Source organism: Cheilinus undulatus, linkage group 7 (genome assembly GCF_018320785.1).
Source record: "Cheilinus undulatus linkage group 7, ASM1832078v1, whole genome shotgun sequence".
Taxonomy (NCBI): Eukaryota; Metazoa; Chordata; class Actinopteri; order Labriformes; family Labridae; genus Cheilinus; species Cheilinus undulatus.
The window spans coordinates 14,714,663-14,742,469 of NC_054871.1; the positions used below are offsets into that span (position 1 = coordinate 14,714,663).

At 46.4% G+C, this 27,807-nt stretch overlaps 2 protein-coding genes across 2 annotated transcripts; both read left to right on the plus strand.

Moving 5' to 3' along the window:
- Positions 1-1,273: 1,273 nt before the first annotated feature.
- Positions 1,274-2,842, plus strand: LOC121512832 (mucin-5AC-like; the record flags this gene model as incomplete). The annotated part of the gene is made up of 1 exon (XM_041792323.1): positions 1,274-2,842. A coding segment is annotated over one exon (1,569 nt), but the record flags the coding sequence as incomplete, so codon positions are not given.
- A 1,194-nt stretch (positions 2,843-4,036) lies between these two features.
- LOC121512213 (mucin-2-like) lies at positions 4,037-23,006 on the plus strand (the record flags this gene model as incomplete). The annotated part of the gene is made up of 8 exons (XM_041791376.1): positions 4,037-5,212; positions 5,798-6,727; positions 7,010-7,635; positions 7,731-8,578; positions 8,654-9,327; positions 11,631-12,372; positions 14,797-15,156; positions 22,975-23,006. Coding segments are annotated over 8 exons (5,388 nt in total), but the record flags the coding sequence as incomplete, so codon positions are not given.
- Between the last annotated feature and the right edge of the window lie 4,801 nt (positions 23,007-27,807).

Consider the following 27,807-nt stretch of genomic DNA (forward strand, 5'->3'; position numbering starts at 1 on the left):
CACAGCTGCTCCAACCACCACACCCACAGCGGCTCAACCCACCACAACCACAGCTGCTCCAACCACCACAACCACAGCTGCCCCAACAACTACAACCACTGTTACTCCGACCACCACAACCACAGCAGCACCAACCACCACAACCACAGCTGCTCCAACCACCACAACCACAGCTGCTCCAACAACCACAACCACAGCTGCTCAAACAACCACAACCACAGCTACTCCAACCACCACAACCACAGCTGCTCCAACCACCACAACCACAGCTGCCCCAACAACTACAACTACTGTTGCTCCGACCACCACAACCACAGCGGCTCAAACCACCACAACCACAGCTGCTCCAACAACCACAACCACAGCTGCTCCAACCACCACAACCACAGCGGCTCAAACCACAACAACCACAGTTGCGCCAACCACCACAACCACAGCTGCTCCAACCACCACATCCACAGTGGCTCAAACCACCACAACCACAGCTGCTCCAACCACCACAACCACAGCTGTGCCAACCACCACAACCACAGCTGCTCCAACCACCACAACCACAGCTGCTCCAACCACCACATCCACAGTGGCTCAAACCACCACAACCACAGCTGCTCCAACCACCACAACCACAGCTGCTCCAACCACCACAACCACAGCTGCTCCAACCACCACAACCACAGCTGTGCCAACCACCACAACCACAGCTGCTCCAACCACCACAACCACAGCTGCCCCAACAACTACAACTACTGTTGCTCCAACCACCACAACCACAGCGGCTCAAACCACCAGAACCACAGCTGCTCCAACCACCACAACCACAGCTGCTCCAACCACCACAACCACAGCAGCTCCAGCAACCACAACCACAGCTGCGCCAACCACCACAACCACAGCAGCTCCAACCACCACATCCACAGCGGCTCCAACCACCACAACCACAGCTGCTCCAACCACCACAACCACAGCTGCTCCAACCACCACAACCACAGCTGCTCCAACCACCACAAACACAGCTGCTCCAACCACCACAACCACAGCTGCTCCAACCACCACAACCACAGCTGTGCCAACCACCACAACCACAGCTGCTCCAACCACCACATCCACAGCGGCTCAAACCACCACAACCACAGCTGCTCCAACCACCACAACCACAGCTGCTCCAACCACCACAACCACAGCTGCTCCAACCACCACAACCACAGCTGCTCCAACCACCACAACCACAGCTGCTCCAGCCACCACAGCCACAGCTGCCCCAACAACTACAACTACTGTTGCTACGACCACAACAACCACAGCTGCTCCAACCACCACTACCACAGCTGGTCCAACCACCACAACCACAGCTGCCCCAACAACTACAACTACTGTTGCTCCGACCACCACAACCACAGCTGCTCCAACCACCACAACCACAGCTGCTCCAACCACCACAACCACAGCTACCCCAACAACTACAACTACTGTTGCTCCGACCACCACAACCACAGCTGCTCCAACCACCACAACCACAGCTGCCCCAAAAACTACAACTACTGTTGCTCCGACCACCACAACCACAGCAGCTCCAACCAAAACCACTTCTGCTCAAACCACAACAACCACAGCCGCTGCAACCACCACTACCACAGCTTCTCCAACAACCACAACAACTGCAGCTCCAACAACTACAACAACTGCAGCTCCAACAACTACAACAACTGCAGCTCCAACAACTACAACTACTGCTGCTCCAACAACTACAACAACTGCAGCTCCAACAACTACAACAACTGCAGCTCCAACAACTACAACAACTGCAGCTCCAACAACTACAACAACTGCAGCTCCAACAACTACAACTACTGCTGCTCCAACAACCACAACAACTGCAGCTCCAACAACCACAACTGCAGCTCCAACAACTACAACAACTGCAGCTCCAACAACCACAACAACTGCAGCTCCAACAACTACAACTACTGCTGCTCCAACAACTACAACAACTGCTGCTCCAACCACCACAACCACAGCTGCCACAACAACTACAACTACTGTTGCTCCGACCACCACAACCACAGCGGCTCCAACCACCACAACCACAGCTGCTCCAACCACCACAACCACAGCTGCCCCAAAAACTACAACTACTGTTGCTCCAACCACCACAACCACAGCTGCCCCAAAAACTACAACTACTGTTGCTCCTACCACCACAACCACAGCAGCTCCAACCACAACCACATCTGCTCAAACCACAACAACCACAGCCGCTGCAACCACCACTACCACAGCTTCTCCAACCACCACAACCACAGCTGCTCCAACCACCACAACCACAGCTGCTCCAACCACCACTACCACAGCTGCCCCAACAACTACAACTACTGTTGCTCCAACCACCACAACCACAGCTGCGCCAACCACCACAACCACAGCTGCTCCAACCACCACAACCACAGCTGCTCCAACCACCACAACCACAGCTGCTCCAACCACCACAACCACAGCTGCCCCAACAACCACAACCACAGCTGCCCCAACAACTACAACTACTGTTGCTCCGACCACCACAACCACAGCTGCTCCAACCACCACAACCACAGCTGCTCCAACCACCACAACCACAGCTGCCCCAAAAACTACAACTACTGTTGCTCCAACCACCACAACCACAGCTGCCCCAAAAACTACAACTACTGTTGCTCCTACCACCACAACCACAGCAGCTCCAACCACAACCACATCTGCTCAAACCACAACAACCACAGCCGCTGCAACCACCACTACCACAGCTTCTCCAACCACCACAACCACAGCTGCTCCAACCACCACAACCACAGCTGCTCCAACCACCACTACCACAGCTGCCCCAACAACTACAACTACTGTTGCTCCAACCACCACAACCACAGCTGCACCAACCACCACAACCACAGCTGCTCCAACCACCACAACCACAGCTGCCCCACCAACCACAACCACAGCTGCCCCCACCACAACAACAACTGTTGCTCCTACCACCACAACCACAGCTGCTCCAACCACCACAACCACAGCTGCTCCAACAACCACAACCACCACAGCTGCTCCAACAACTACAACAGCTGCTCCGACCACCACAACCACAGCAGCTCATACCACAACAACCACAGCTGCCCCAACAACTACAACTACTGTTGCTCCGACCACAACAACCAAAGCGGCTCAAACCACCACAACCACAGCTGCTCCAACCACCACAACCACAGCTGCTCCAACCACCACAACCACAGCTGCTCCAACCACCACAACCACAGCTGCTCCAGCCACCACAACCACAGCTGCCCCAACAACCACAACCACAGCTGCCCCAACAACTACAACTACTGTTGCTCCGACCACCACAACCACAGCGGCTCCAACCACCACAACCACAGCTGCTCCAACCACCACAACCACAGCTGCCCCAAAAACTACAACTACTGTTGCTCCAACCACCACAACCACAGCTGCCCCAAAAACTACAACTACTGTTGCTCCTACCACCACAACCACAGCAGCTCCAACCAAAACCACATCTGCTCAAACCACAACAACCACAGCCGCTGCAACCACCACTACCAAAGCTTCTCCAACCACCACAACCACAGCTGCTCCAACCACCACAACCACAGCTGCTCCAACCACCACAAACACAGCTGCGCCAACCACCACAACCACAGCTGCTCCAACCACCACAACCACAGCTGCGCCAACCACCACAACGACAGGTGCTGCAACCACAACAACAACAGCGGCTAAAACCACCACAACCACAGCTGCTCCAACCACCACAACCACAGCTGCCCCAACAACTACAACTACTGTTGCTCCGACCACAACAACCACAGCGGCTCAAACCACCACAACCACAGCTGCTCCAACCACCACAACCACAGCGGCTCCAACCACCACAACCACAGCAGCTCCAGCCACCACAACCACAGCTGCGCCAACCACCACAACCACATCTGCTCCAACCACCACATCCACAGCGGCTCAAACCACCACAACCACAGCTGCTCCAACCACCACAACCACAGCTGCTCCAACCACCACAACCACAGCCGCTGCAACCACCACTACCAAAGCTTCTCCAACCACCACAACCACAGCTGCTCCAACAACCACAACCACAGCTACTCCAACCACCACAACCACAGCTGCCCCAACAACCACAACCACAGCTGCCCCAACAACTACAACTACTGTTGCTCCGACCACCACAACCACAGCTGCTCCAACCACCACAACCACAGCTGCCCCAACAACTACAACTACTGTTGCTCCGACCACCACAACCACAGCGGCTCAAACCACCACAACCACAGCTGCTCCAACCACCACAACCACAGCTGCTCCAACCACCACAACCACAGCTGCTCCAGCCACCACAACCACAGCTGCCCCAACAACCACAACCACAGCTGCCCCAACAACTACAACTACTGTTGCTCCGACCACCACAACCACAGCGGCTCCAACCACCACAACCACAGCTGCTCCAACCACCACAACCACAGCTGCCCCAAAAACTACAACTACTGTTGCTCCAACCACCACAACCACAGCTGCCCCAAAAACTACAACTACTGTTGCTCCTACCACCACAACCACAGCAGCTCCAACCACAACCACATCTGCTCAAACCACAACAACCACAGCCGCTGCAACCACCACTACCACAGCTTCTCCAACCACCACAACCACAGCTGCTCCAACCACCACAACCACAGCTGCTCCAACCACCACTACCACAGCTGCCCCAACAACTACAACTACTGTTGCTCCAACCACCACAACCACAGCTGCGCCAACCACCACAACCACAGCTGCTCCAACCACCACAACCACAGCTGCTCCAACCACCACAACCACAGCTGCTCCAACCACCACAACCACAGCTGCTCCAACCACCACAACCACAGCTGCTCCAACCACCACAACCACAGCTGCCCCAACAACCACAACCACAGCTGCCCCAACAACTACAACTACTGTTGCTCCGACCACCACAACCACAGCTGCTCCAACCACAACAACCACAGCTGCCCCAACAACTACAACTACTGTTGCTCCGACCACAACAACCAAAGCGGCTCAAACCACCACAACCACAGCTGCTCCAACCACCACAACCACAGCTGCTCCAACCACCACAACCACAGCTGCTCCAACCACCACAACCACAGCTGCCCCAACAACCACAACCACAGCTGCCCCAACAACTACAACTACTGTTGCTCCGACCACCACAACCACAGCGGCTCCAACCACCACAACCACAGCTGCTCCAACCACCACAACCACAGCTGCCCCAAAAACTACAACTACTGTTGCTCCAACCACCACAACCACAGCTGCCCCAAAAACTACAACTACTGTTGCTCCTACCACCACAACCACAGCAGCTCCAACCAAAACCACATCTGCTCAAACCACAACAACCACAGCCGCTGCAACCACCACTACCAAAGCTTCTCCAACCACCACAACCACAGCTGCTCCAACCACCACAACCACAGCTGCTCCAACCACCACAACCACAGCTGCGCCAACCACCACAACCACAGCTGCTCCAACCACCACAACCACAGCTGCACCAACCACCACAACGACAGGTGCTGCAACCACAACAACAACAGCGGCTAAAACCACCACAACCACAGCTGCTCCAACCACCACAACCACAGCTGCTCCAACCACCACAACCAAAGCTGCTACAACCACCCCAACCACAGCTGCTCCAACCACCACAACCACAGCTGCTACAACCACCACAACCACAGCATCTCCAACCACCACAACCACAGCTTCTGCAACCACCAGAACCACAGCTGCTCCAACAACCACAACCACAGCAGCTCCAACCACCACAACCACAGCTGCTCCAACCACCACAACCACAGCTGCTCCAGCCACCACAACCACAGCTGCCCCAACAACCACAACCACAGCTGCTCCGACCACCACAACCACAGCTGCGCCAACCACCACAACCACAGCTGCTCCAACCACCACAACCACAGCTGCGCCAACCACCACAACCACAGCTGCTCCAACTTCCACAACCACAGCTGCTCCAACCACCACAACCACAGCTGCTCCAACCACCACAACCACAGCTGCTACAACCACCACAACCACAGCTGCCCCAACAACTACAACTACTGTTGCTCCAACCACCACAACCACAGCGGCTCAAACCACCACAACCACAGCTGCTCCAACCACCACAACCACAGCTGCTCCAACCACCACAACCACAGCAGCTCCAGCCACCACAACCACAGCTGCGCCAACCACCACAACCACAGCTGCTCCAACCACCACATCCACAGCGGCTCCAACCACCACAACCACAGCTGCTCCAACCACCACAACCACAGCTGCTCCAACCACCACAACCACAGCTGCTCCAACCACCACAACCACAGCTGCTCCAACCACCACAACCACAGCTGCTCAAACCACCACATCCACAGCAGCTCAAACCACCACAACCACAGCTGCTCCAACCACCACAACCACAGCTGCTCCAACCACCACAACCACAGCTGCGCCAACCACCACAACCACAGCTGCTCCAACCACCACAACCACAGCTGCTCCAACCAACACAGCCACAGCTGCCCCAACAGCTACAACTACTGTTGCTACGACCACCACAACCACAGCTGCGCAAACCACAACAACCACTGCTGCTCCAACCACCACTACCACAGCTGGTCCAACCACCACAACCACAGCTGCCCCAAAAACTACAACTACTGTTGCTCCGACCACCACAACCACAGCTGCTCCAACCACCACAACCACAGCTTCTCCAACCACCACAACCACAGCTGCCCCAACAACTACAACTACTGTTGCTCCGACCACCACAACCACAGCTGCTCCAACCACCACAACCACAGCTGCTCCAACAACGACAACCACAGCTGCCCCAAAAACTACAACTACTGTTGCTCCAACCACCACAACCACAGCTGCCCCAAAAACTACAACTACTGTTGCTCCTACCACCACAACCACAGCAGCTCCAACCACAACCACATCTGCTCAAACCACAACAACCACAGCCGCTGCAACCACCACTACCACAGCTTCTCCAACCACCACAACCACAGCTGCTCCAACCACCACAACCACAGCTGCTCAAACCACCACAAACACAGCTGCCACAACAACTACAACTACTGTTGCTCAGACCACCACAACCACAGCTGCGCCAACAACCACAACCACAGTGTCTCAAACCACCACAACCACAGCTGCTCCAACCACCACAACCACAGCTGCCCCTACAACCACAACCACAGCTGTTCCAACCACCACAACCACAGCTGTGCCAACCACCACAACCACAGCTGCTCCAACCACCACATCCACAGCGGCTCAAACCACCACAACCACAGCTGCTCCAACCACCACAACCACAGCTGCTCCAACCACCACAACCACAGCTGCTCCAACCACCACAACCACAGCTGCTCCAACCACCACAGCCACAGCTGCCCAAACAACTACAACTACTGTTGCTCCGACCACCACAACCACAGCTGCTCCAACCACCACAACCACAGCTGCTCCAACAACCACAACCACAGCTACTCCAACCACCACAACCACAGCTGCTCCAACCACCACAACCACAGCTGCCCCAACAACTACAACTACTGTTGCTCCGACCACCACAACCAACTGCTGCTCCACCACTACAACCACACTGCAGCTCCAACAACCACCACAACCACAGCTGCTCCAACCACCACAACCACAGCTGCTCCAACCACCACAACCACAGCTGCTCCAACCACCACAACCACAGCTGCTCCAACCACCACAACCACAGCTGCTCCAACCACCACAACCACAGCTGCGCCAACCACCACAACCACAGCTGCTCCAACCACCACAACCACAGCTGCTCCAACCACCACAACCACAGCTGCTCCAACAACTACAACTACTGTTGCTCCGACCACCACATCCACAGTTGCTCCAACCACCACAACCACAGCGGCTCAAACCACCACAACCACAGCGGCTCCAACCACCACAACCACAGCTGCTCCAACCACCACAACCACAGCTGCTCCAACCACCACAACCACAGCTGCTCCAGCCACCACAACCACAGCTGCCCCAACAACCACAACCACAGCTGCTCCAACCACCACAACCACAGCTGCTCCAACCACCACAACCACAGCTGCGCACACCACCACAACCACAGCTGCTCCAACCACCACAACCACAGCGGCTCAAACCACCACAACCACAGCTGCTCCTACCACCACAACCACAGCTGCTCCAACCACCACAACAGCGGCTGCCCCAACAACTACAACTACTGTTGCTCTGACCACCACAACCACAGCTGCGCCAACAACCACAACCACAGCGGCTCAAACCACCACAACCACAGCTGCTCCAACCACCACAACCACAGCTGCTCCAACCACCACAACCACAGCTGCTCCAACCACCACAACCGCAGCTGCCCCAACAACTACAACTACTGTTGCTCCAACAACCACAACAACAGCTGCGCCAACCACCACAACAGCAGGTGCTCCAACCACCACAACCCCAGCTGCGCCAACCACCACAACCACAGCGGCTCAAACCACAACAACCAGAGCAGCTCCAACGACAACCACAGCTGCCCCAAAAACTACAACTACTGTTGCTACGACCACCACAACCACAGCAGCTCCAACCACAACCACAGCTGCCCCAACAACTACAACTACTGTTGCTCCAACCACCACAACCACAGCTGCGCCAACCACCACAACGACAGGTGCTGCAACCACAACAACCACAGCAGCTCCAACGACAACCACATCTGCTCAAACCACAACAACCACTGCTGCGCCAACCACCACTACCACAGCTGCTCCGACCACCACAGCCACAGCTGCCCCAACAACTACAACTACTGTTGCTCCGACCACCACAACCACAGCTGCGCCAACCACCACAACGACAGGTGCTCCAACCACAACAACCACAGCAGCTCCAACCACAACCACATCTGCTCAAACCACCACAACCACAGCGGCTCAAACCACCACAACCACAGCTGCTCCAACCACCACAACCACAGCTGCTCCAACCACCACAACCACAGCTGCTCCAACCACCACAACCACAGCTGCGCCAACCACCACAACCACAGCTACTCCAACCACCACAACCACAGCTGCTCCAACCACCACAACCACAGCTGCTCCAACAACTACAACTACTGTTGCTCCGACCACCACATCCACAGTTGCTCCAACCACCACAACCACAGCGGCTCAAACCACCACAACCACAGCTGCTCCAACCACCACAACCACAGCTGCTCCAACCACCACAACCACAGCTGCCCCAACAACTACAACTACTGTTGCTCCGACCACCACAACCACAGCTGCGCCAACCACCACAACCACAGCGGCTCAAACCACCACAACCACAGCTGCTCCAACCACCACAACCACAGCAGCTCCAACCACCACAACCACAGCTGCTCCAACCACCACAACCACAGCTGCCCAAACAACCACAACCACAGCTGCGCCAACCACCACAACCACAGCTGCTCCAATCACCACAACCACAGCGGCTCCAACCACCACTGCCACAGCTGCCCCAACAACTACAACTACTGTTGCTCCGACCACCACAACCACAGCTGGGCCAACCACCACAACGACAGGTGCTGCAACCACAACAACCAGAGCAGCTCCAACGACAACCACATCTGCTCAAACCACAACAACCACTGCTGCTCCAACAACCACAACCACAGCTGCTCCGACCACCACAGCCACAGCTGCCCCAACAACTACAACTACTGTTGCTCCGACCACCACAACCACAGCTGCGCCAACCACCACAACGACAGGTGCTCCAACCACAACAACCACTCCTGCTCCAACCACAACCACATCTGCTCAAACCACAACAACCACTGCTGCTCCAACCACCACAACCACAGCTGCTCAAACCACCACAACCACAGCTTCTGCAACCACCACAATCACAGCTGCTCCAACAACCACAACCACTGTTGCTCCGACCACCACAACCACAGCTGCGCCAACCACCACAACCACAGCGGCTCAAACCACCACAACCACAGCTGCTCCAACCACCACAACCACAGCAACTCCACCCACCACAACCACTCCAATAACCATAACCACAAGAACAGAAACCACTCCAATCACCACAGCCATCCCAATCACCACAACCACTTCAATCACCACAACCACTCCAATAACCCCAACCACTACAATCCCAACAGCCACTCTAACCACCACAACCACTCCAATCATCACAACCACTCAAACCACAACAACCACTCCAATCACCACAACACCTCCAATAACCACGACAACCTCTCCAATCACCACAACCACTCCAATAACTACGACAACCTCTCCTACCATCACAACCACTCTAACAATCACAACCACTGCAATCATCACAACCACTCCAACCACATCAACCACTCCAATCATCACAACTACTCCACCCACCACAACCACTCCAATCACCACAACCACAACAACCACAACCACTCCAATCACCACAGCCACTCCAACCACCACAACAACTCCAACAACAACATCCATGCCAATCATCACAACCTCTCCAATCATCACACACACTCCAGCAACAACAACAACCACTCCAATCATCACAACTACTTCAACCACCATAACCACTCCAATCATCACAAATACTCCAACCACCACAACCACTCCAATCATCACAACCACTCCAACCACATCAACCACTCCAATCATCACAACTACTCCACCCACCACAACCACTCCAATCACCACAACCACAACAACCACAACCACTCCAATCACCGCAGCCACTCCAATCATCACAACCACTCAAACCACAACAACTACTCCAATCACCACAACCACTCCAATAACCACGACAACCTCTCCAATCATCACGACCACTTCAGTAACTACGACAACCTCTCCAATCATCAATACCACTCCAATAATCACGACAACCTCTCCTATCATCACAACAACTCCAACCACCACAACCATGCCAATCATCACACCTACTCCAACCACCACAACCACTCCAGTCATCACAACTACTCCAACCACAACAACCACTCCAATCATCACACCTACTCCAACCACAACAACCACTCCAATCATCACAACTACTCCAACCACCACAACCACTCCAACGACAACAACCACTCCAATCACAACAACCACTGCAATCACCACAACCATTCCAACAACCACCACAACCACTCCAACAACCACAACAACCACTCCAATCACCACAGCCACTCCAATCATCACACCTACTCCAACCACCACAACCACTCCATTCATCACAACTACTCCAACCACCACAACCACAACAACCACTCCAATCACAACAACCACTGCAATCACCACGACCATTCCAACAACCACCACAACCACTCCAACAACCACAACAACCACTCCAATCACCACAGCCACTCAAATAACCACGACAACCTCTCCTATCATTACAAACACTCCAATTATCACAACCACTCCAACAACCACCACAACCACTCCGATCATCACAACGTCTCCAACCACAACAACCAGTCCAATCACCACAACCACTCCAATCACCACAACTACTCCAACAAGCATGACAACCACTCCTATCATCACGACTCCAACCACAACAACCACAACTACCCCAATCATAACAGCCACTCCAACAACCACCACAACCACTCCAATCATCACAACCACTCAAACCACAACAACCACTCTAATCACCACAACCACGCCAATAACTACGACAATCTCTCCTATCATCACAACCACTCCAATCATAACAACCACTCCAACAACGACGATAACCACTCCAATTATCACAACGACTCCAACAACCACAACCACTCCAATCATCACAACTACTACAACCACCACAACCACCCCATTCACAACAACCACTCAAACCACTCCAATCACAACAACCACTCCAACAACCATGACAACCACTCCAACTATCACAACCAATCCAATCACAACAACGACTCCAACCACGACTACCACTCCAATCACTGCAACCACTCCAATCTCAACAACCACTCAAACCACAACAACTACTCCAATCACAACAACCATGATAACAACACCAACCACTCCAACCATCACAACCACTCCAATCACCACAACCACTCCAATCATCACAACTACTCCAATCATCACAACTACTCCAACCACAACAACCACTCCAATCATCACACATACTCCAACAACCACTCCAATCATCACAACTACTCCAACCACCACAACCACTCCAACCACAACAACCACTCCAATCACAACAACCACTGCAATCACCACGATCATTCCAGCAACCACCACAACGACTCCAATCACCACAGCCACTCAAATAACCACGACAACCTCTCCTATCATCACAAACACTCCAATTATCACAACCACTCCAACAACCACCACAACCACTCCAATCATCACAACCACTCCAACCACAACAACCACTCCAATCACCACAACCGCTCAAATAACCACGACATCCTCTCCTATCATCACAACTACTCCAATCATCACAACTACTCCAACCACAACAACCACTCCAATCATCACACCTACTCCAACCACCACAACCACTCCAATCACAACAACCACTCCAATCATCACAACCACTTCAATTATTACAACCACTCCTATCACCACAACCACCCCATTCACAACAACCACTCAAACCACTCCAATCACAACAACCACAACAACCACTCCAACAACCATGACAACCACTCCAACTATCACGACCAATCCAATCACAACAACCACTCCAACCACAACTACCACTCCAATCACTACAACCACTCCAATCTCAACAACCTCTCAAACCACAACAACTACTCCAATCACAACAACCATGATAACAACACCAACCACTCCAACCATCACAACCACTTCAATCACCACAACCACTCCAATCATCACAACTACTCCAATCATCACAACTACTTCAACCACTCCAATCATCACACCTACTCCAACCACCACAACCACTCCAATCATCACAACTACTCCAATCATCACAACTACTCCAACCACAACAACCACTCCAATCATCACACCTACTCCAACCACCACAACCACTCCAATCATCACAACTACTCCAACCACAACAACCACTCCAATCACAACAACCACTGCAATCACCACGACCATTCCAACAACCACCACAACCACTCCAATCATCAAAACGTCTCCAACCACAACAACCAGTCCAATCACCACAACCACTCCAATCACCACAACTACTCCAACAACCATGACAACCACTCCAATCATCACGACTCCAACCACAACAACCACAACTACCCCAATCATAACAACCACTCCACCAACCACCACAACCACTCCAATCATCACAACCACTCAAACCACAACAACCACTCTAATCATCACAACCAATCCAATAACCACGACAACCTCTCCAATCACAACGACCACTCCAATAACTACGACAACCTCTCCTATCATCACAACCACTCCAATCACCACAACCACTCCAACAACGACAATAACCACTCCAATTATCACAACGACTCCAACCACCACAATCACTCCAATCATCACAACTACTACAACCACCACAACCACTCCAATCACAACAACCACTCCAACCACAACAACCACTCCAATCATCACAACCACTCCAATTATTACAACCACTCCTATCACCACAACCACCCCATTCACAACAACCACTCAAACCACTCCAATCACAACAACCACAACAACCACTCCAACAACCATGACAACCCCTCCAACTATAACAACCAATTTAATCACAACAACCACTCCAACCACAACTACCACTCCAATCACTACAACCACTCCAATCTCAACAACCACTCAAACCACAACTACCACTCCAATCACTACAACCACTCCAATCTCAACAACCACTCAAACCACAACAACCACTCCAATCACAACAACCCTGATAACAACACCAACCACTCCAATCATCACAACCACTCCAATCACCACAACCACTCCAATCATCACAACTACTCCAACCACGACAACCACTCCAATCACAACTACTCAAACTACAACAACCACTCCAATCACCACAACCAATCCAATCATCACAACCACTCCAATCACCACAACTACTCAAACCACGACAACCACTCCCTTCACAACAACCACTCCAACCACAGCAACCACTCACACCTCTCCAATCACAACCACCACAACCACTCCAATCATCACAACCACTCCAATCACAACAACCACTCCAACCACAACAACCACTTCAATCACAACAACCACTCCAACCACAACAACCACTTCAATCACCACAACCACCCCATTCACAACAACCACTCAAACCACTCCAATCACAACAACCACAACAACCACTCCAATCACCATAACCACTCCAACAACCATGACAACCACTCCAACTTTCACAACCAATCCAATCTCAACAACCACTCAAACCACAACAACCACTCCAATCACAACAACCATGATAACAACACCAACCACTCCAATCATCACAACCACTCCAATCACCACAACCACTCCAATCATCACAACTACTCCAACCACGACAACCACTCCAATCACGACAACCACTCAAACCCAAACAACCACTCCAATCACCACAACCAATCCAATCATCACAACCACTCCAATCACCACACCTACTCAAACCACAACAACCACTCCCTTCACAACAACCACTCCAACCACAGCAACCACTCAGACCTCTCCAATCATAACCACCACAACCACTCCAATCACCACAACCACTCCACCCACCACAACCACTTCAATTATCACAACCAATCCAACACCAACCACTCCAACCATCACAACCACTCCAATCACCACAACCACTCCAATCATCACAACTACTCCAATCATCACAACTACTCCAACCACAACAACCACTCCAATCATCACACCTACTCCAACCACCACAACCACTCCAATCATCACAACCACTCAAACCACAACAACCACTCTAATCACCACAACCACTCCAATAACCATGACAACCTCTCCAATCATCACGACCACTCCAATAACTACGACAACCTCTCCTATCATCACAACCACTCCAGTCATAACAACCACTCCCACAATGACTATAACCACTCCAATTATCACAACGACTCCAACCACCACAACCACTCCAATCATCACAACTACTACAACCACCACAACCACTCCAATCACAACAACCACTCCAACCACAACAACCACTCCAATCATCACAACCACTTCAATTATTACAACCACTCCAATCACCACAACCACCCCATTCACAACAACCACTCAAACCTCTCCAATCACAACAACCACAACAACCACTCCAACAACCATGACAACCACTCCAACTATCACAACCAATCCAATCACAACAACCACAACAACCACTCCAACAACCATGACAACCACTCCAACTATCACAACCACTCCAATCACTACAACCAGTCCAAACACCACAACCACTCAAGCCACAACAACCACTCCAATCACAACAACCATGATAACAACACCAACCACTCCAATCATCACAACCACTCCAATCACCACAACCACTCCAATCATCACAACTACTCCAACCACGACAACCACTCCAATCACAACAACTACTCAAACTACAACAACCACTCCAATCACCACAACCACTCCAATCACCACAACTACTCAAACCACGACAACCACTCCCTTCACAACAACCACTCCAACCACAGCAACCACTCAGACCTCTCCAATCACAACCACCACAACCACTCCAATCATCACAACCACTCCAACCACAACAACCACTCCAACCACAACAACCACTTCAATCACAACAACCACTCCAACCACAACAACCACTCCTATCACCACAACCACCCCATTCACAACAACAACTCAAACCACTCCAATCACAACAACCACAACAACCACTCCAATCACCATAACCACTCCAACAACCATGACAACCACTCCAACTTTCACAACCAATCCAATCACAACAACCACTCCAACCCCAACTACCACTCCAATCACTACAACCACTCCAATCTCAACAACCACTCAAACCACAACAACCACTCCAATCACAACAACCATGATAACAACACCAACCACTCCAATCATCACAACCACTCCAATCACCACAACCACTCCAATCATCACAACTACTCCAACCACGACAACCACTCCAATCACAACAACTACTCAAACCCAAACAACCACTCCAATCACCACAACCAATCCAATCATCACAACCACTCCAATCACCACACCTACTCAAACCACAACAACCACTCCCTTCACAACAACCACTCCAACCACAGCAACCACTCAGACCTCTCCAATCATAACCACCACAACCACTCCAATCACCACAACCACCCCAACCACCACAACCACTTCAATCATCACAACCAATCCAATAACAACCACTCCAACCACCACATCCACTCAAACCACAATCACCACTCCAATCACAACAACCACTCCAACCACCATAACCACTCCAATCACAACAACCACTCCAACCACAACAACCACTCCAATCATCACAACCACTACAATCACCAGACCTACTCCAACCACCACAACCTCTCCAATAACCACAACCACTCCAACCACCACATCCACTCAAACCACAATCACCACTCCAATCACAACAACCACTCCAACCACCATAACCACTCCAATCACAACAACCACTCCAACCACAACAACCACTCCGATCATCACAACCACTCCAATCACCACAACCACTCCAACCACTCCAATCACCACAACCACTCCAACCACTCCAATCACCACAACCACTCCAACCACTCCAATCACCACAACCACTCCAACCACTCCAATCACCACAACCACTCAAACCACAACAACCACTCCAACCACAACAACTACTCCAATCACACCAACTACTCCAACCACTCTGGTTACCACAACCACGACCACCACTCCAACCACTCCAATCATCACCACCACTCCAACAACCACAACCACTCCAACCACAAAAGCTACTCCAACCACAACAACTCTAACCACCACAACTACTCCTGCTCCAACCTCCACACCAGGTATTTAGGTCAATTTCTAAATTTGTTCTGGTTGATACATACTTAAACTAACATTTTAGGGGTTACACTTCTGCTACACTATACAGGGCCCATAGAAGCATTCACTTCTGGCGTGTTTTACCCTTTTACTGATTTTATAAATTAATGATCATGAACATAATTTTGCTCTTTTTGTAAATTAAAAAAAGCTCTTTGATGTCAAAGTCAAAACAGATTTCTTTAAAGTAATGTCAGGCAATATTATCGTGATCAAATTTGATGTTGAAAATCAGTTGAAGGGTAAAACATCCAAGGGGGCGAGTACCTTTAATTGACACTGTATACTACAGCTTTTTGATCTATTCTGCTTGGTTACTCTAAGTATAACTAAATGCAAAGTATTTGATCTAAAGACTAGGAAACAGACATTGTCCATCAAAATCTTTTAAGTTCATGTGGAAAAAGTAGCATTTTTTATTAGCTATTTTATCGAGATGTTCCTAAAGATTATCTTTTTTGATTCATACAGGTCTGTTCTCACTGGCACATTTCCAGATCAGATTACGTTGTCTTCAGGACATCAGCAATGAGACCCTCACTAATGAAATAAAAAAGGTGCAATTTATAAAAAATATTTCTAGGGAATGTGTTCTACCTTTATTGAGCTTTTGTTTGTGAAATGCACAAACACAATAATGGGCTAGGTGAAAGCTTGAGATAAATCTTGTTTTTTATTCTGTTATCTTTCTATTTAGTTGTTCGAAGATCAGCTCCTACCTGGAATATCCCACACAGTTAAAGTGACAAACATCCACAGGGTCCCAGCTGCCCCATAGGAGCTTCATGTGGACAAGAATTCACTTGTAACTGTACAAGTTTGTGCTGCTGGATTTGTTTTAGCACAAGATTCAAGGAAGGTTCACTTGCAGTGTTTCATCCTGTCTGAAAAGAGGTGTGTCTTCAGAGTTTCATTTATCTGAGACCAATCATCCAACTTTACTCAGATGCTGCGATCTCCAACAAGGATCTACAAACCTGGTATGAGGTGCACGGAGTAGATGCGTGTTTAGTTCGCTCCCAACCACCACCTCTTTTATTTATTTTTTAAACCTCACTATTTTAAGTGTTAAGTGCTGGCAGTAGTCAGAAGTTAGTGCTTATCGTACACTGATGACCAAGTCAAAGGGAAAATCATCTTAAAAAGACAAGGCATCTCCATCTTCGCTGCCTGTTAGCATAACTATGGCTGACATTAGCTTGCTGCTAAACCACCACAGAGCTGCTCTGGCGCATCACTTCCCTGGAAACTACAGCTACTGAGGCCAACACACGTCTCCAACAACTGGAAAATGTTTGCACTGCTTTGAAGAAAAATAATGAGTCATTCAAATTAAAGATAGTGGACTTGGAGGGACGCAGCAGGTGCCAGAACCTCCAGATCATTGGTTTACCTGAATCAATTGAGGGCCCTCGTCTGTCTAAGTTCTTCTCTCACCTTGTGGTTTATGTCCTTGGCAAGGATACACTCCCCTCTCCTTGAATTGGATTGGCCAGTGTGCTCGAATTGGATCGAGCACACTGGCCCCTTTCCCCCAAACCCACGGACGCAAATCCTGTACTTCCACAGCTTTAAATTCAAACATTTGGTGATCTGTGAGGCATGCAAACGAGGTGACCTGATCTACAGAAGATCTACAGAAGCCCAGAAGGTCTGCTTTTATGAAGACTTTTGCCCTGGTGTGTTAAAGCAGCGCTCTGATGGCCGAGCAGTACAAGTGTGGATACAAGCACAGTTCATTTAGGGTATTTGAAGAGGTTGAATTACAGTTCCTAATGTTTATAGTAGTTGTAGTAATGGAGTGATAGGAATAAGGAAGTATTAATATATGCTGATCAATGTATCAGAGTCTTGTTTGCTGCTGTTTTAGTGCAGTAACTAGGATGAAGCTTTGGTTGGGAGACGTATTTGCTGTTTGTTTGTGTTTGAGTATGTTTTTTTTTCTTTTTTTTTCTTTTTATTTTACCATTATTTTTTCTATTCAGGTGAGTCTTTTTGTTACCCATGTGTTTTTTTCAGAGGTGTCAAGTAACTAAATACAAATACTTCATTACCTTACTTAAGTAGAAATTTTGGGTATCTTTACTTTACTGGAGTAATTATTTTTCAGCCGACTTTTTACTTCTACTCCTTACATTTTCAAGCAATTATCTGTACTTTCTAATCCTTACATTTTAAAAATAGCCTCGTTACTCCTATTTCATTTCAGCTTGTTTTCATTGAGGCTTGTCATCGTTCAAAGAAACACAAATAAAAAACTCAAAAACCTATCCAGATAAATCGTGCCATCCGGATAGAGTGAATTTGATTGTGGTTGGATGAGAAGTATAACATAATACCATTCCAACACCCTATTGGTTTGTACTCGAGCCATCGTACCTATGCACGACACAAATCACGTCACACTCCAGCAAGGAAATAGCAGACGTTTGTAGCCTAGTACAAAGATGTCCGTGGCAGAGACTCAAGAGAACTGGAGCAAAATGTCCCAACCAAGCACCAGTGAGGTAGTACACATATATGGTTCTTGAATGTATTTGCATTGTACTAAAATGCATTTATTTTCAATAGGCACAAATGTGGCTGACACAGGTGCATCCCATATTTTTCAACACTAACATTTTGATTTAACATTATAGTCATTATGGCCTTTAGAAAAATGTATTTTTGGGGAGGTGGAGTAGTGCACTATAGGACCCTGTGGTGCGGCCTAAGCTTTTGTCCTTAATGGCATTTTTTCCCCCTTACATTACTCTTACTTTTATACTTTAAGTAGTTTTGAAACCAGTACTTTTACACTTTTACTTGAGTAAAAAGCTTGAGTTGATACTTCAGCTTCTACAAAAGTCTTTTTAAACCCTAGTATCTATACTCCTACCTGAGTAATGAATGTGAATACTTTTGACACCTCTGTTTTTTTTATATTTACTGCTCTCAACTTGGTCATGTGTTCTCTATTTTGTCCCTATTCTACTAGCCAATATGTGGGAGTTGCCAGTCATCAGGGCAGACAGACAATGAATCATCTACCTGGATCTCGAAATATCTTTCTCTGTTAAGCTCTAACACCTTAAACAGCACCCTAACCCAACTATCAAGCAGTTTCCCTTTTTCTCTCCTGTTCACAGATCTTTTTACCAAAAGGGTTTTTTCTTATTCTTATTTTCTTTTTTTTTCTGACTTGATTCTCTATCAGATCATGCTTCTACTGCCCTATTGTAATATCAGACCATGCAACTGTCATTTTAGATATTTCTTCACCCGGCAAGTCCCTTTCTCGTTCACCCTGGCACTTTAATCCACTATTGCTCAATGATCCTGACTTTATTAAGACAATAGTCGTATCGACCTTTTCATTTCTACTAATCTTGATCCAGCTGTATCACCATCAACAATTTGGGAACCATGTCAAGCTTACTTATGATGAGAAATAATATCTTACTCTGCTTACCAGAGGAAGATTGTCACTGAAAAGAGAGCTAGTCTCCTCAGTGATCTATCACAGTTCCAAACTAAGTGTACAAATTCATCTGATGCAGATCTCACCAAAAGAATTACAAAAAAGGCTGAGTTTGATGTTCTGGCATCAAATGAAACATCAGTTACTGTTAAAAACCTGTTATAAGTTTTACAAGTTCGCCAGTAATCTGAGGATATTTGCTCAACAAATTCGACAATCCTCCTCATCATCACATATTACTCAAATAAAAACTGCTGTTGGCAAAATTCAAAATCCTCAGTCCATCAATAATGAGTTTAAAAACTTTTGTGCTTCATCGTATACATCTGAGAGCTCATCTGATGAAATGCAATACATAATGTTCTTTAGCAATTTAAATATTCCATCCACTGGTCCTGAAACATCTGCCCAACTAGATAAACCCCTGACTGTTGAGGAGATTAAATATGCATTAAAGGCAATGCAGAGTGGTAAAAGTCTGGGTCCTGATGGTTTAACTGCCGAATTTTTAAGGCATTTGATGATAAATTATTTTCATGGTACTCTGCAGGGTTGCCCTCTGTTCCTTGCTTTTGTTTGCAATTGCAATTGAATCCTTGGTGTTGGCCCTCAGAACCAGTCAGATATGTGGATCTCAAGAGGAAGTACTGAGCATAAATTGGCCCTGTACACCGCTGATCTTTTACTATTTGTCTCTGATCCTGATAATTCTATCTCTGCGGTATTAGCCCTGTTGAATGAATGGGGTAAGATTTCCTGATATAAAATTAAATTTTCATAAAAGCATGTTAATAATGCAGCTTTAGACTATCCCATCTCAAAATTGCTATTGAAGACATTTCTAAAAAGAAATGTAAATATATCATTTTCAATGTCTACAGGTTTTCATTTCCAAACATTTTTTTCAGTCACTAGATAGCCTGATCTCTCAGTTTATATGGAACAAACAAATTCCCAGAATAAAAAAACATATTCTACAACAAAATAAAGATGCTGGTGGAACAGCCTTACTAAATTTTTTATTTTATTACTGAGCTAACATTCAAATGTCACTGCACTGGTTTAGTGGTCATAACCAACCCCCATCATGGTTTCAGCTCAAAAGGTCCTCTTCACTATTGTTCCTTTTATGCCTTCCCCTAACAACCCATTTATCAATGTACACCAACAATTATATAGTGAAAAACAGTCTCAAGATCTGAACTCAGCACAGACGTCACTTTGGACTTCAAGCAGTACCCCTCTTAACCCCCCTACATGCTAACCCTTTGTTTTCTCCCTCTATTTCTGATAAAGCTTTTGCAACTTGGGAAGACCACAGCATTGTCTCTGTTAAGCATCTCAGTGGAATCCTTGCTCCATTTGATCTGTTAGCCTGTGCATTTAACCCACCAAGAACCCACTTCTTTAAGTATTTGCAAGCTCAAAACTTTGTCCGTGCTTCTCTTGTTTCCCTGCTGTCCCTCCAATAACTTTGAGTGAAGCTACTTTTAATATTAATCCTGTCTTAAAGTGTACAATCGCTAAGCTGTATAATATCCTTTTTTGAGTGCAAGCCTTCGGTTTCTGATAAACTGCTCTTAACTTGGTCTAAAGATCTCAACAGAGATTTAAGTACTGAGGTTTGGCAGTCAGTTCAGAAATGTGTTCATCCTCTATTTCTGCCAGTCATAGAGATTTACAGTGCAAAGTAGTTCATAGAGTCCATTGGTCTAGAAGTAAATTAGCTTGCATATGTATTCTAGTATTGATCCTAAATGTAACAAATTCCATACAGGACCAGCTAGTCTTGCACATGTTTTGGACCTGTCCGGCACTATTTCAGTATTGGAAATCTGTATTTGATTCACTCTCGGCCATAACATCTACTACCATCCATCCCTCTCCACTGGTTGGTCTGTGTGGTGTCCTGCCTATTAACCAGGCACTGCCCTTCCAATTTGTTGACCTCATAGTTTTCCTCACTTTGATAGCATGGCGTGCTATTTTAATGCACTGGAAGAGCCCCTACCCACTGTCTCATACCAAATGGATAAAGGATGTCCTATCTTTTATGCAATTGGAAAAAATTAGATCGAAACCTCAATACAAAATTTAACAAAGTATGGTTACCTTTTATAGAGCATGTCAGATCCCTCCAATTACACTCTGACCCCACTGGCTGAGCAACTCTCTCTACTTCATTTTACCAAAATCATACCTATTGAGTCTTGTTCTCTTATATTAATAGCATGTGGCATGCATTGTATGTAAAATGTGATTGTTTTGAAATGTCCTTTATGATTTTTTGTATTTTTGTTTTTGTCCCTTTTTGTTTGTTTGTTTGTTTGTGTGTTTTAGGTTTGGTTGTTAGCACTCTTAACTGCCCTTGACATTCTCTATATAAGGATCGATGAAGAACAATATGTTTTCAAATCAGACATTGTGCAAAGAATTTTTGTACCACGTGACCATTGTGTTTGTATGTGTTGAAAAATGTACTTGAAAATTTTTAAATAAATCATAAACAAACCACTAGAACTGTTAGAGAAAGTGTTTTTACACAAACACAGATGAAAATATTTTAGGTGTGCTGCTCCAACCACCACTACCACTACCCCACTACCAGGAGGCTGTAACACATGCTGGGGTAAGTTTTAATAACTAGACAAATCAAGCAAGAACAAAGGCCACACCATGCACTATGCTCGAAATAGATTAACTAAAGTAAAACACAAGTCTACAAAAACATCCCTCTCTCTCTTAGTGACCCTAATTCAAGTACATGGGGTTTTGTAGGCATATGTGTGAAATTAGTGCAAAGAACAAACCTAATGAACAGATTTTTATGCTTAATGAACATGAATACAATGAACATGCTGGTTTAATAGATAAAAATGCCAGTTTGTGTTTATGAACAGTAGTCTATGTGTGTATTCTAAATCAGAGTGAATCAGGATTTTAACATCTATAACCCTGGAGTGTAGGATTGGTAGGCCTATGCAATGCATAGGTCACATTTTACCCACTTCTTATGGCTTTAAACTTCCAAATGGCAAATAAGACAAAAGTTTTCACTGTCCAAAGTTACAGGAGGTTACACAGAGAAACCCCCATAACTTTCAGTGTTATTAACATATCCTAAAAGCTGTTAAGTGATTCTCAGATGTATTTATTGTAACTGTTCATGTTCCTTCTATGATCTCTGCGAGTATTTTCCCCATTGCCTGGAGATTCTGTAAAATTATGAATATCAAAAAGTTGCTGGGGTATGTAAGTGTCTAGTTGTAACACTTTAAAAACATGAAAATCAGCCCACCGCATCCCTGTCACCTAGTGTTCAGCTAGCTGTAAGAGTATGATGGCTTAAAGTTATCAAGGGAAAAATACATCACAATTTTGCAAGAGATTTTAGGACTAAATCTGTAGCTTTATTAAAACAAAAAAAAATTCATAGTATTATTTGAAAAAAAAAAAACACTCTCTTACATCCAAATCTGTTATTCTTCTGTATAATCCACAAGCGACTGTTCTCAGCCTTGAAATTCCCTGTGTGGGATCAGAGAAACTGGGAAAACACTGTGTTTACATAAACTTGAGTATCCTGGTTCCTGTTTGTTGTTTTTTTTTTTTTTTTTTTAGAATCCCTTTTTTCTTTTTTTGTGTATGTATGTATGTATATGTCTTCAGAACCAGGGCATTAAAGTATCTCAGTTTCGAGAAACCCGATTATGCGCAAAATAATGGATTTTCTGTCAAACTGCACTCATATTTGGAAAGTGAGCTGTTTAATTTTTCAGCCGCAAATGAAAATGAGCGTTATTGACTGTGGGGAAGGAGAATGACCGCTCACACCAGGTGAAATTCAGAAACGTTGACTTTTCTGGTGTATTTTCAGAGTAAAAGCCTAATCTTTTTCAAGACCCATTTTGAGCTACATGCTTGTATTTAGGCAGTTTTTTTTCTGGGACAGGTATTTCGTTAATTAAGTCAGCTGTAAGTCTGACATTATGTGATGCCTTAATACATTTATAATGTCAATAATTACTAGAACATTTTTGGCTTACAGCTGAGGTCAGCCCTATGCATGGGTCTGTATGTGTCTAAATGAGTGAGTGAGTGAGTGAGTGAGTGAGTGAGTGATGCTACTTTCAGAGCCATACATACAGAGTTGCCCTATGGCCAGTGTTTAGTTGTACTGAAAGCTCTCTGTAGTGGCTGACTCCACTGCTGTAAATACCTCAGATAGATCATGTCTCTGTATGAAATAAAGAATAAAAACAACAAAATAAAAAAATACAGTGCTTAACAAATTTATTAGACCACCTGTCATATTTGTCTCAGAGACCATCCGGCATCATGAAATGCTTTAATGAAGACTCTTTTATTTTCAGTGAGCTCTCCACGTTTTACCATTTTGAACAGGAATGAGGAATTTCAGACTGAAATCACCTTTTTATACCCAAATTTAAGCCGGCTCACAGGGCTTCTCTGAGAAGTCAGAAATTAATCAAGCATAACATTCAACCACTAAAACTAATTTTTATGCTCATGAATGCAAGTAAATATAATTTGACATATTAATCAAGAAATGATAATGTGCTTTACTATTTTTTCAGGGTTTTTTTTTGTAAATCAGTAAATTTGAAAGTTCATGGATAACAATAACAATTATATTTTAGCATTAAAAATATCATTTGGGTTAAAGAGCTTCTCCATATTGGTGTATTAACCATTGCAGAAACATAAAACATGATTTTGGTAATTAGCAATGCTGTTAATTTAGGGCAGCTGTGGCATAAGCCTTACTTTGGGTGGTGGTCTAATAAATTTGTTAAGCACTGTACATTCAAATTTCAAGTTATCCAAGAGTATCATATAATACAGTTTTCTCAGGAATGCCTCAGTTTCACCAAAATGCTGCCGTGTCAATCATTAGCCGGAAACAGCCGTGTGTTGTTGTAGGTGTGCCATAACAGGAAAGATGTTCAAGATGTTCTTGGAGGCTGTTTTGATCGGCAAACAGTATGAGTCAACACATAGCACTGTGGCATTTGATTATGTAAAGGAATGTCAAATGCATCTAGACCATGCAGCACGCTGACACATAAGACTGTGCTGGAACAAAAGCTTTTGAAGGTGTTATGACAGGTTCAATCTGCTGGTTGAAATGAATACTTCTGCCAGAGCAAGGAAAGGGGCATGTCTTGCAATCAGGAACTCTATATGAGTATCTTGTGAGGTACTGATGTGGCTGCTGAAGTAGATGGGAGGAAAAGAACCATTTTGAAAATGGAAATCCTGCTGAAAAATGTGTGATCCAAAAATGTAAGTGAATTCAGCCAAAAAAAAAACTGTAAGACTAGTAGAAAAGCAAATTTGACCTAACCTGTTTGAGGTAAGCAGCAGCTGGTTTCAGACTAAATCCAGTAATGATACTAATGACACCCACACGTTACCTGACTTCTTATGTCATTATATTGTTACAGGGATCAAGCTGCATCACAGTCTTTCTTGTTCTTGGGTATCATTAAGTTGTTGTTACTTGAACGTTGCACAAATCTGTGGATAAATAAGAGTCTAAAAATAAATTCCACAGGGAGGACTCCTCTAAAAGACACTTGGCCTTAAACCATGTGCAGACAAAAATATACCCAAAAGAGGTGAAACTAACTAAAGCTGAGGATGGACTACATGTTTTAGCAAGATCTTAGCTCTGTCTGATAGTCAAAGGGTTTTGGGAAATAAAAAATCTGCTTAGTGTTTCATAGTGGATAACAATCAAAACACAGATGTTGATAAAAGTTTACCATGTTTGATTTTTGTCCGGCCTTCTATGATTTGTACCATGACATCAGTGAAAGTGGCCGATATGGGGCACAAAGCAATCTGCTCACAGAAGTCACAGATGTAAACAAACCAAATGGCAACGTGAAAGAGGAGTGATGAAGTTGGGTCTGTGAGACAGAAGGAAAGTTCTTCGAGCTCCAGCAATGACATCCCTGTCTTTATGATGTGTTACACCACGACAGACTGAAAAAGAGAAAAATGTTTGCAAGAAACATCAGACACACTTCGGCAGACAGGTTAGCAGGCTAACTGTTGTTAGCTTTGCCATGAAGTCAGTGCGCCATTAATTATGTTTGGTCAAACAAATACAGTGTAATCAAGTAAACAGAAATACTGTATACTTTTTAACGGACTTCCATCTTGATGTAGTTCATCCCAGTTTCATTTCTTGCAAAGTCATCACATTTGTCACAAACACTGATCATGTACCACCATGTAAAGGTACAAATTTATGGCTCTGTGATCGCACAGTCAGTGACCATTGTAACAAAGACAAAAGAAATTGTAACCTGACCTTGACTTAAAAGAAATGAGACAATATGTATGACAGTGCTCTTTATCTACAATTGAAATGATGCATTATGAATGAGTAAGAAATAAAAAAGGTATACAATGTCAACTGCACCTGTTTCAATAAGATTTCTAATTGTGCTCATACCTTTTAAACCCTCAACCCTGGATTCTCATTGATTAGAAGAAGCCAAAAAAAGACATTCACACAGCAGGAATGGGATCCACTGATGACTCCACATTGCATGAAAAATCACACCTAGCAATCTTTGCTCATAAGAGCTCATGCAGGGAGTCTTTGATTATGACCTTTTGTCTGCAGTGTTAGGAAAAAAACGTCTGGGCAAGGCAAGTCTGTGCTAAATTAGTGTCAAAATACACTTACCTCTGATAAAAGCCCCAATCTGATAGTAGGAGAGAGGATCATTGTGGCTGCCAGAGGAGGGAATATATCTGAAGTGACACAAGGCCTGAAAGCAAAAGTAAGATACATACAGATGGTTTGACTATATTTCAGGGTACCATTTCAACCTCACCTTGCAAAGCAGATGGATTTGCTGTTTCCCTGTTTCTCACTGGCAAATCCATGTTGCAAAGCTCCCATGTGAACAGTTTGGGCCTGTTTAGAAAGTGAAAGGACAGATCAGCATTGAGGAGCAGTGCTTTCAGGCACAGGAGAATTGTGACGTAAGCAAGCAGCAAGAGGAGGCCGGTGCATTTATGGTGGAAGAGATTACTGTGAGTTCTGCTATAGCATCCGTTTTATCAGAACTTGACAATATTTCCTCGTTGAAAGAAAAAAAAAGAACGGCATTGAGTTGTTTTCTTTTCAAA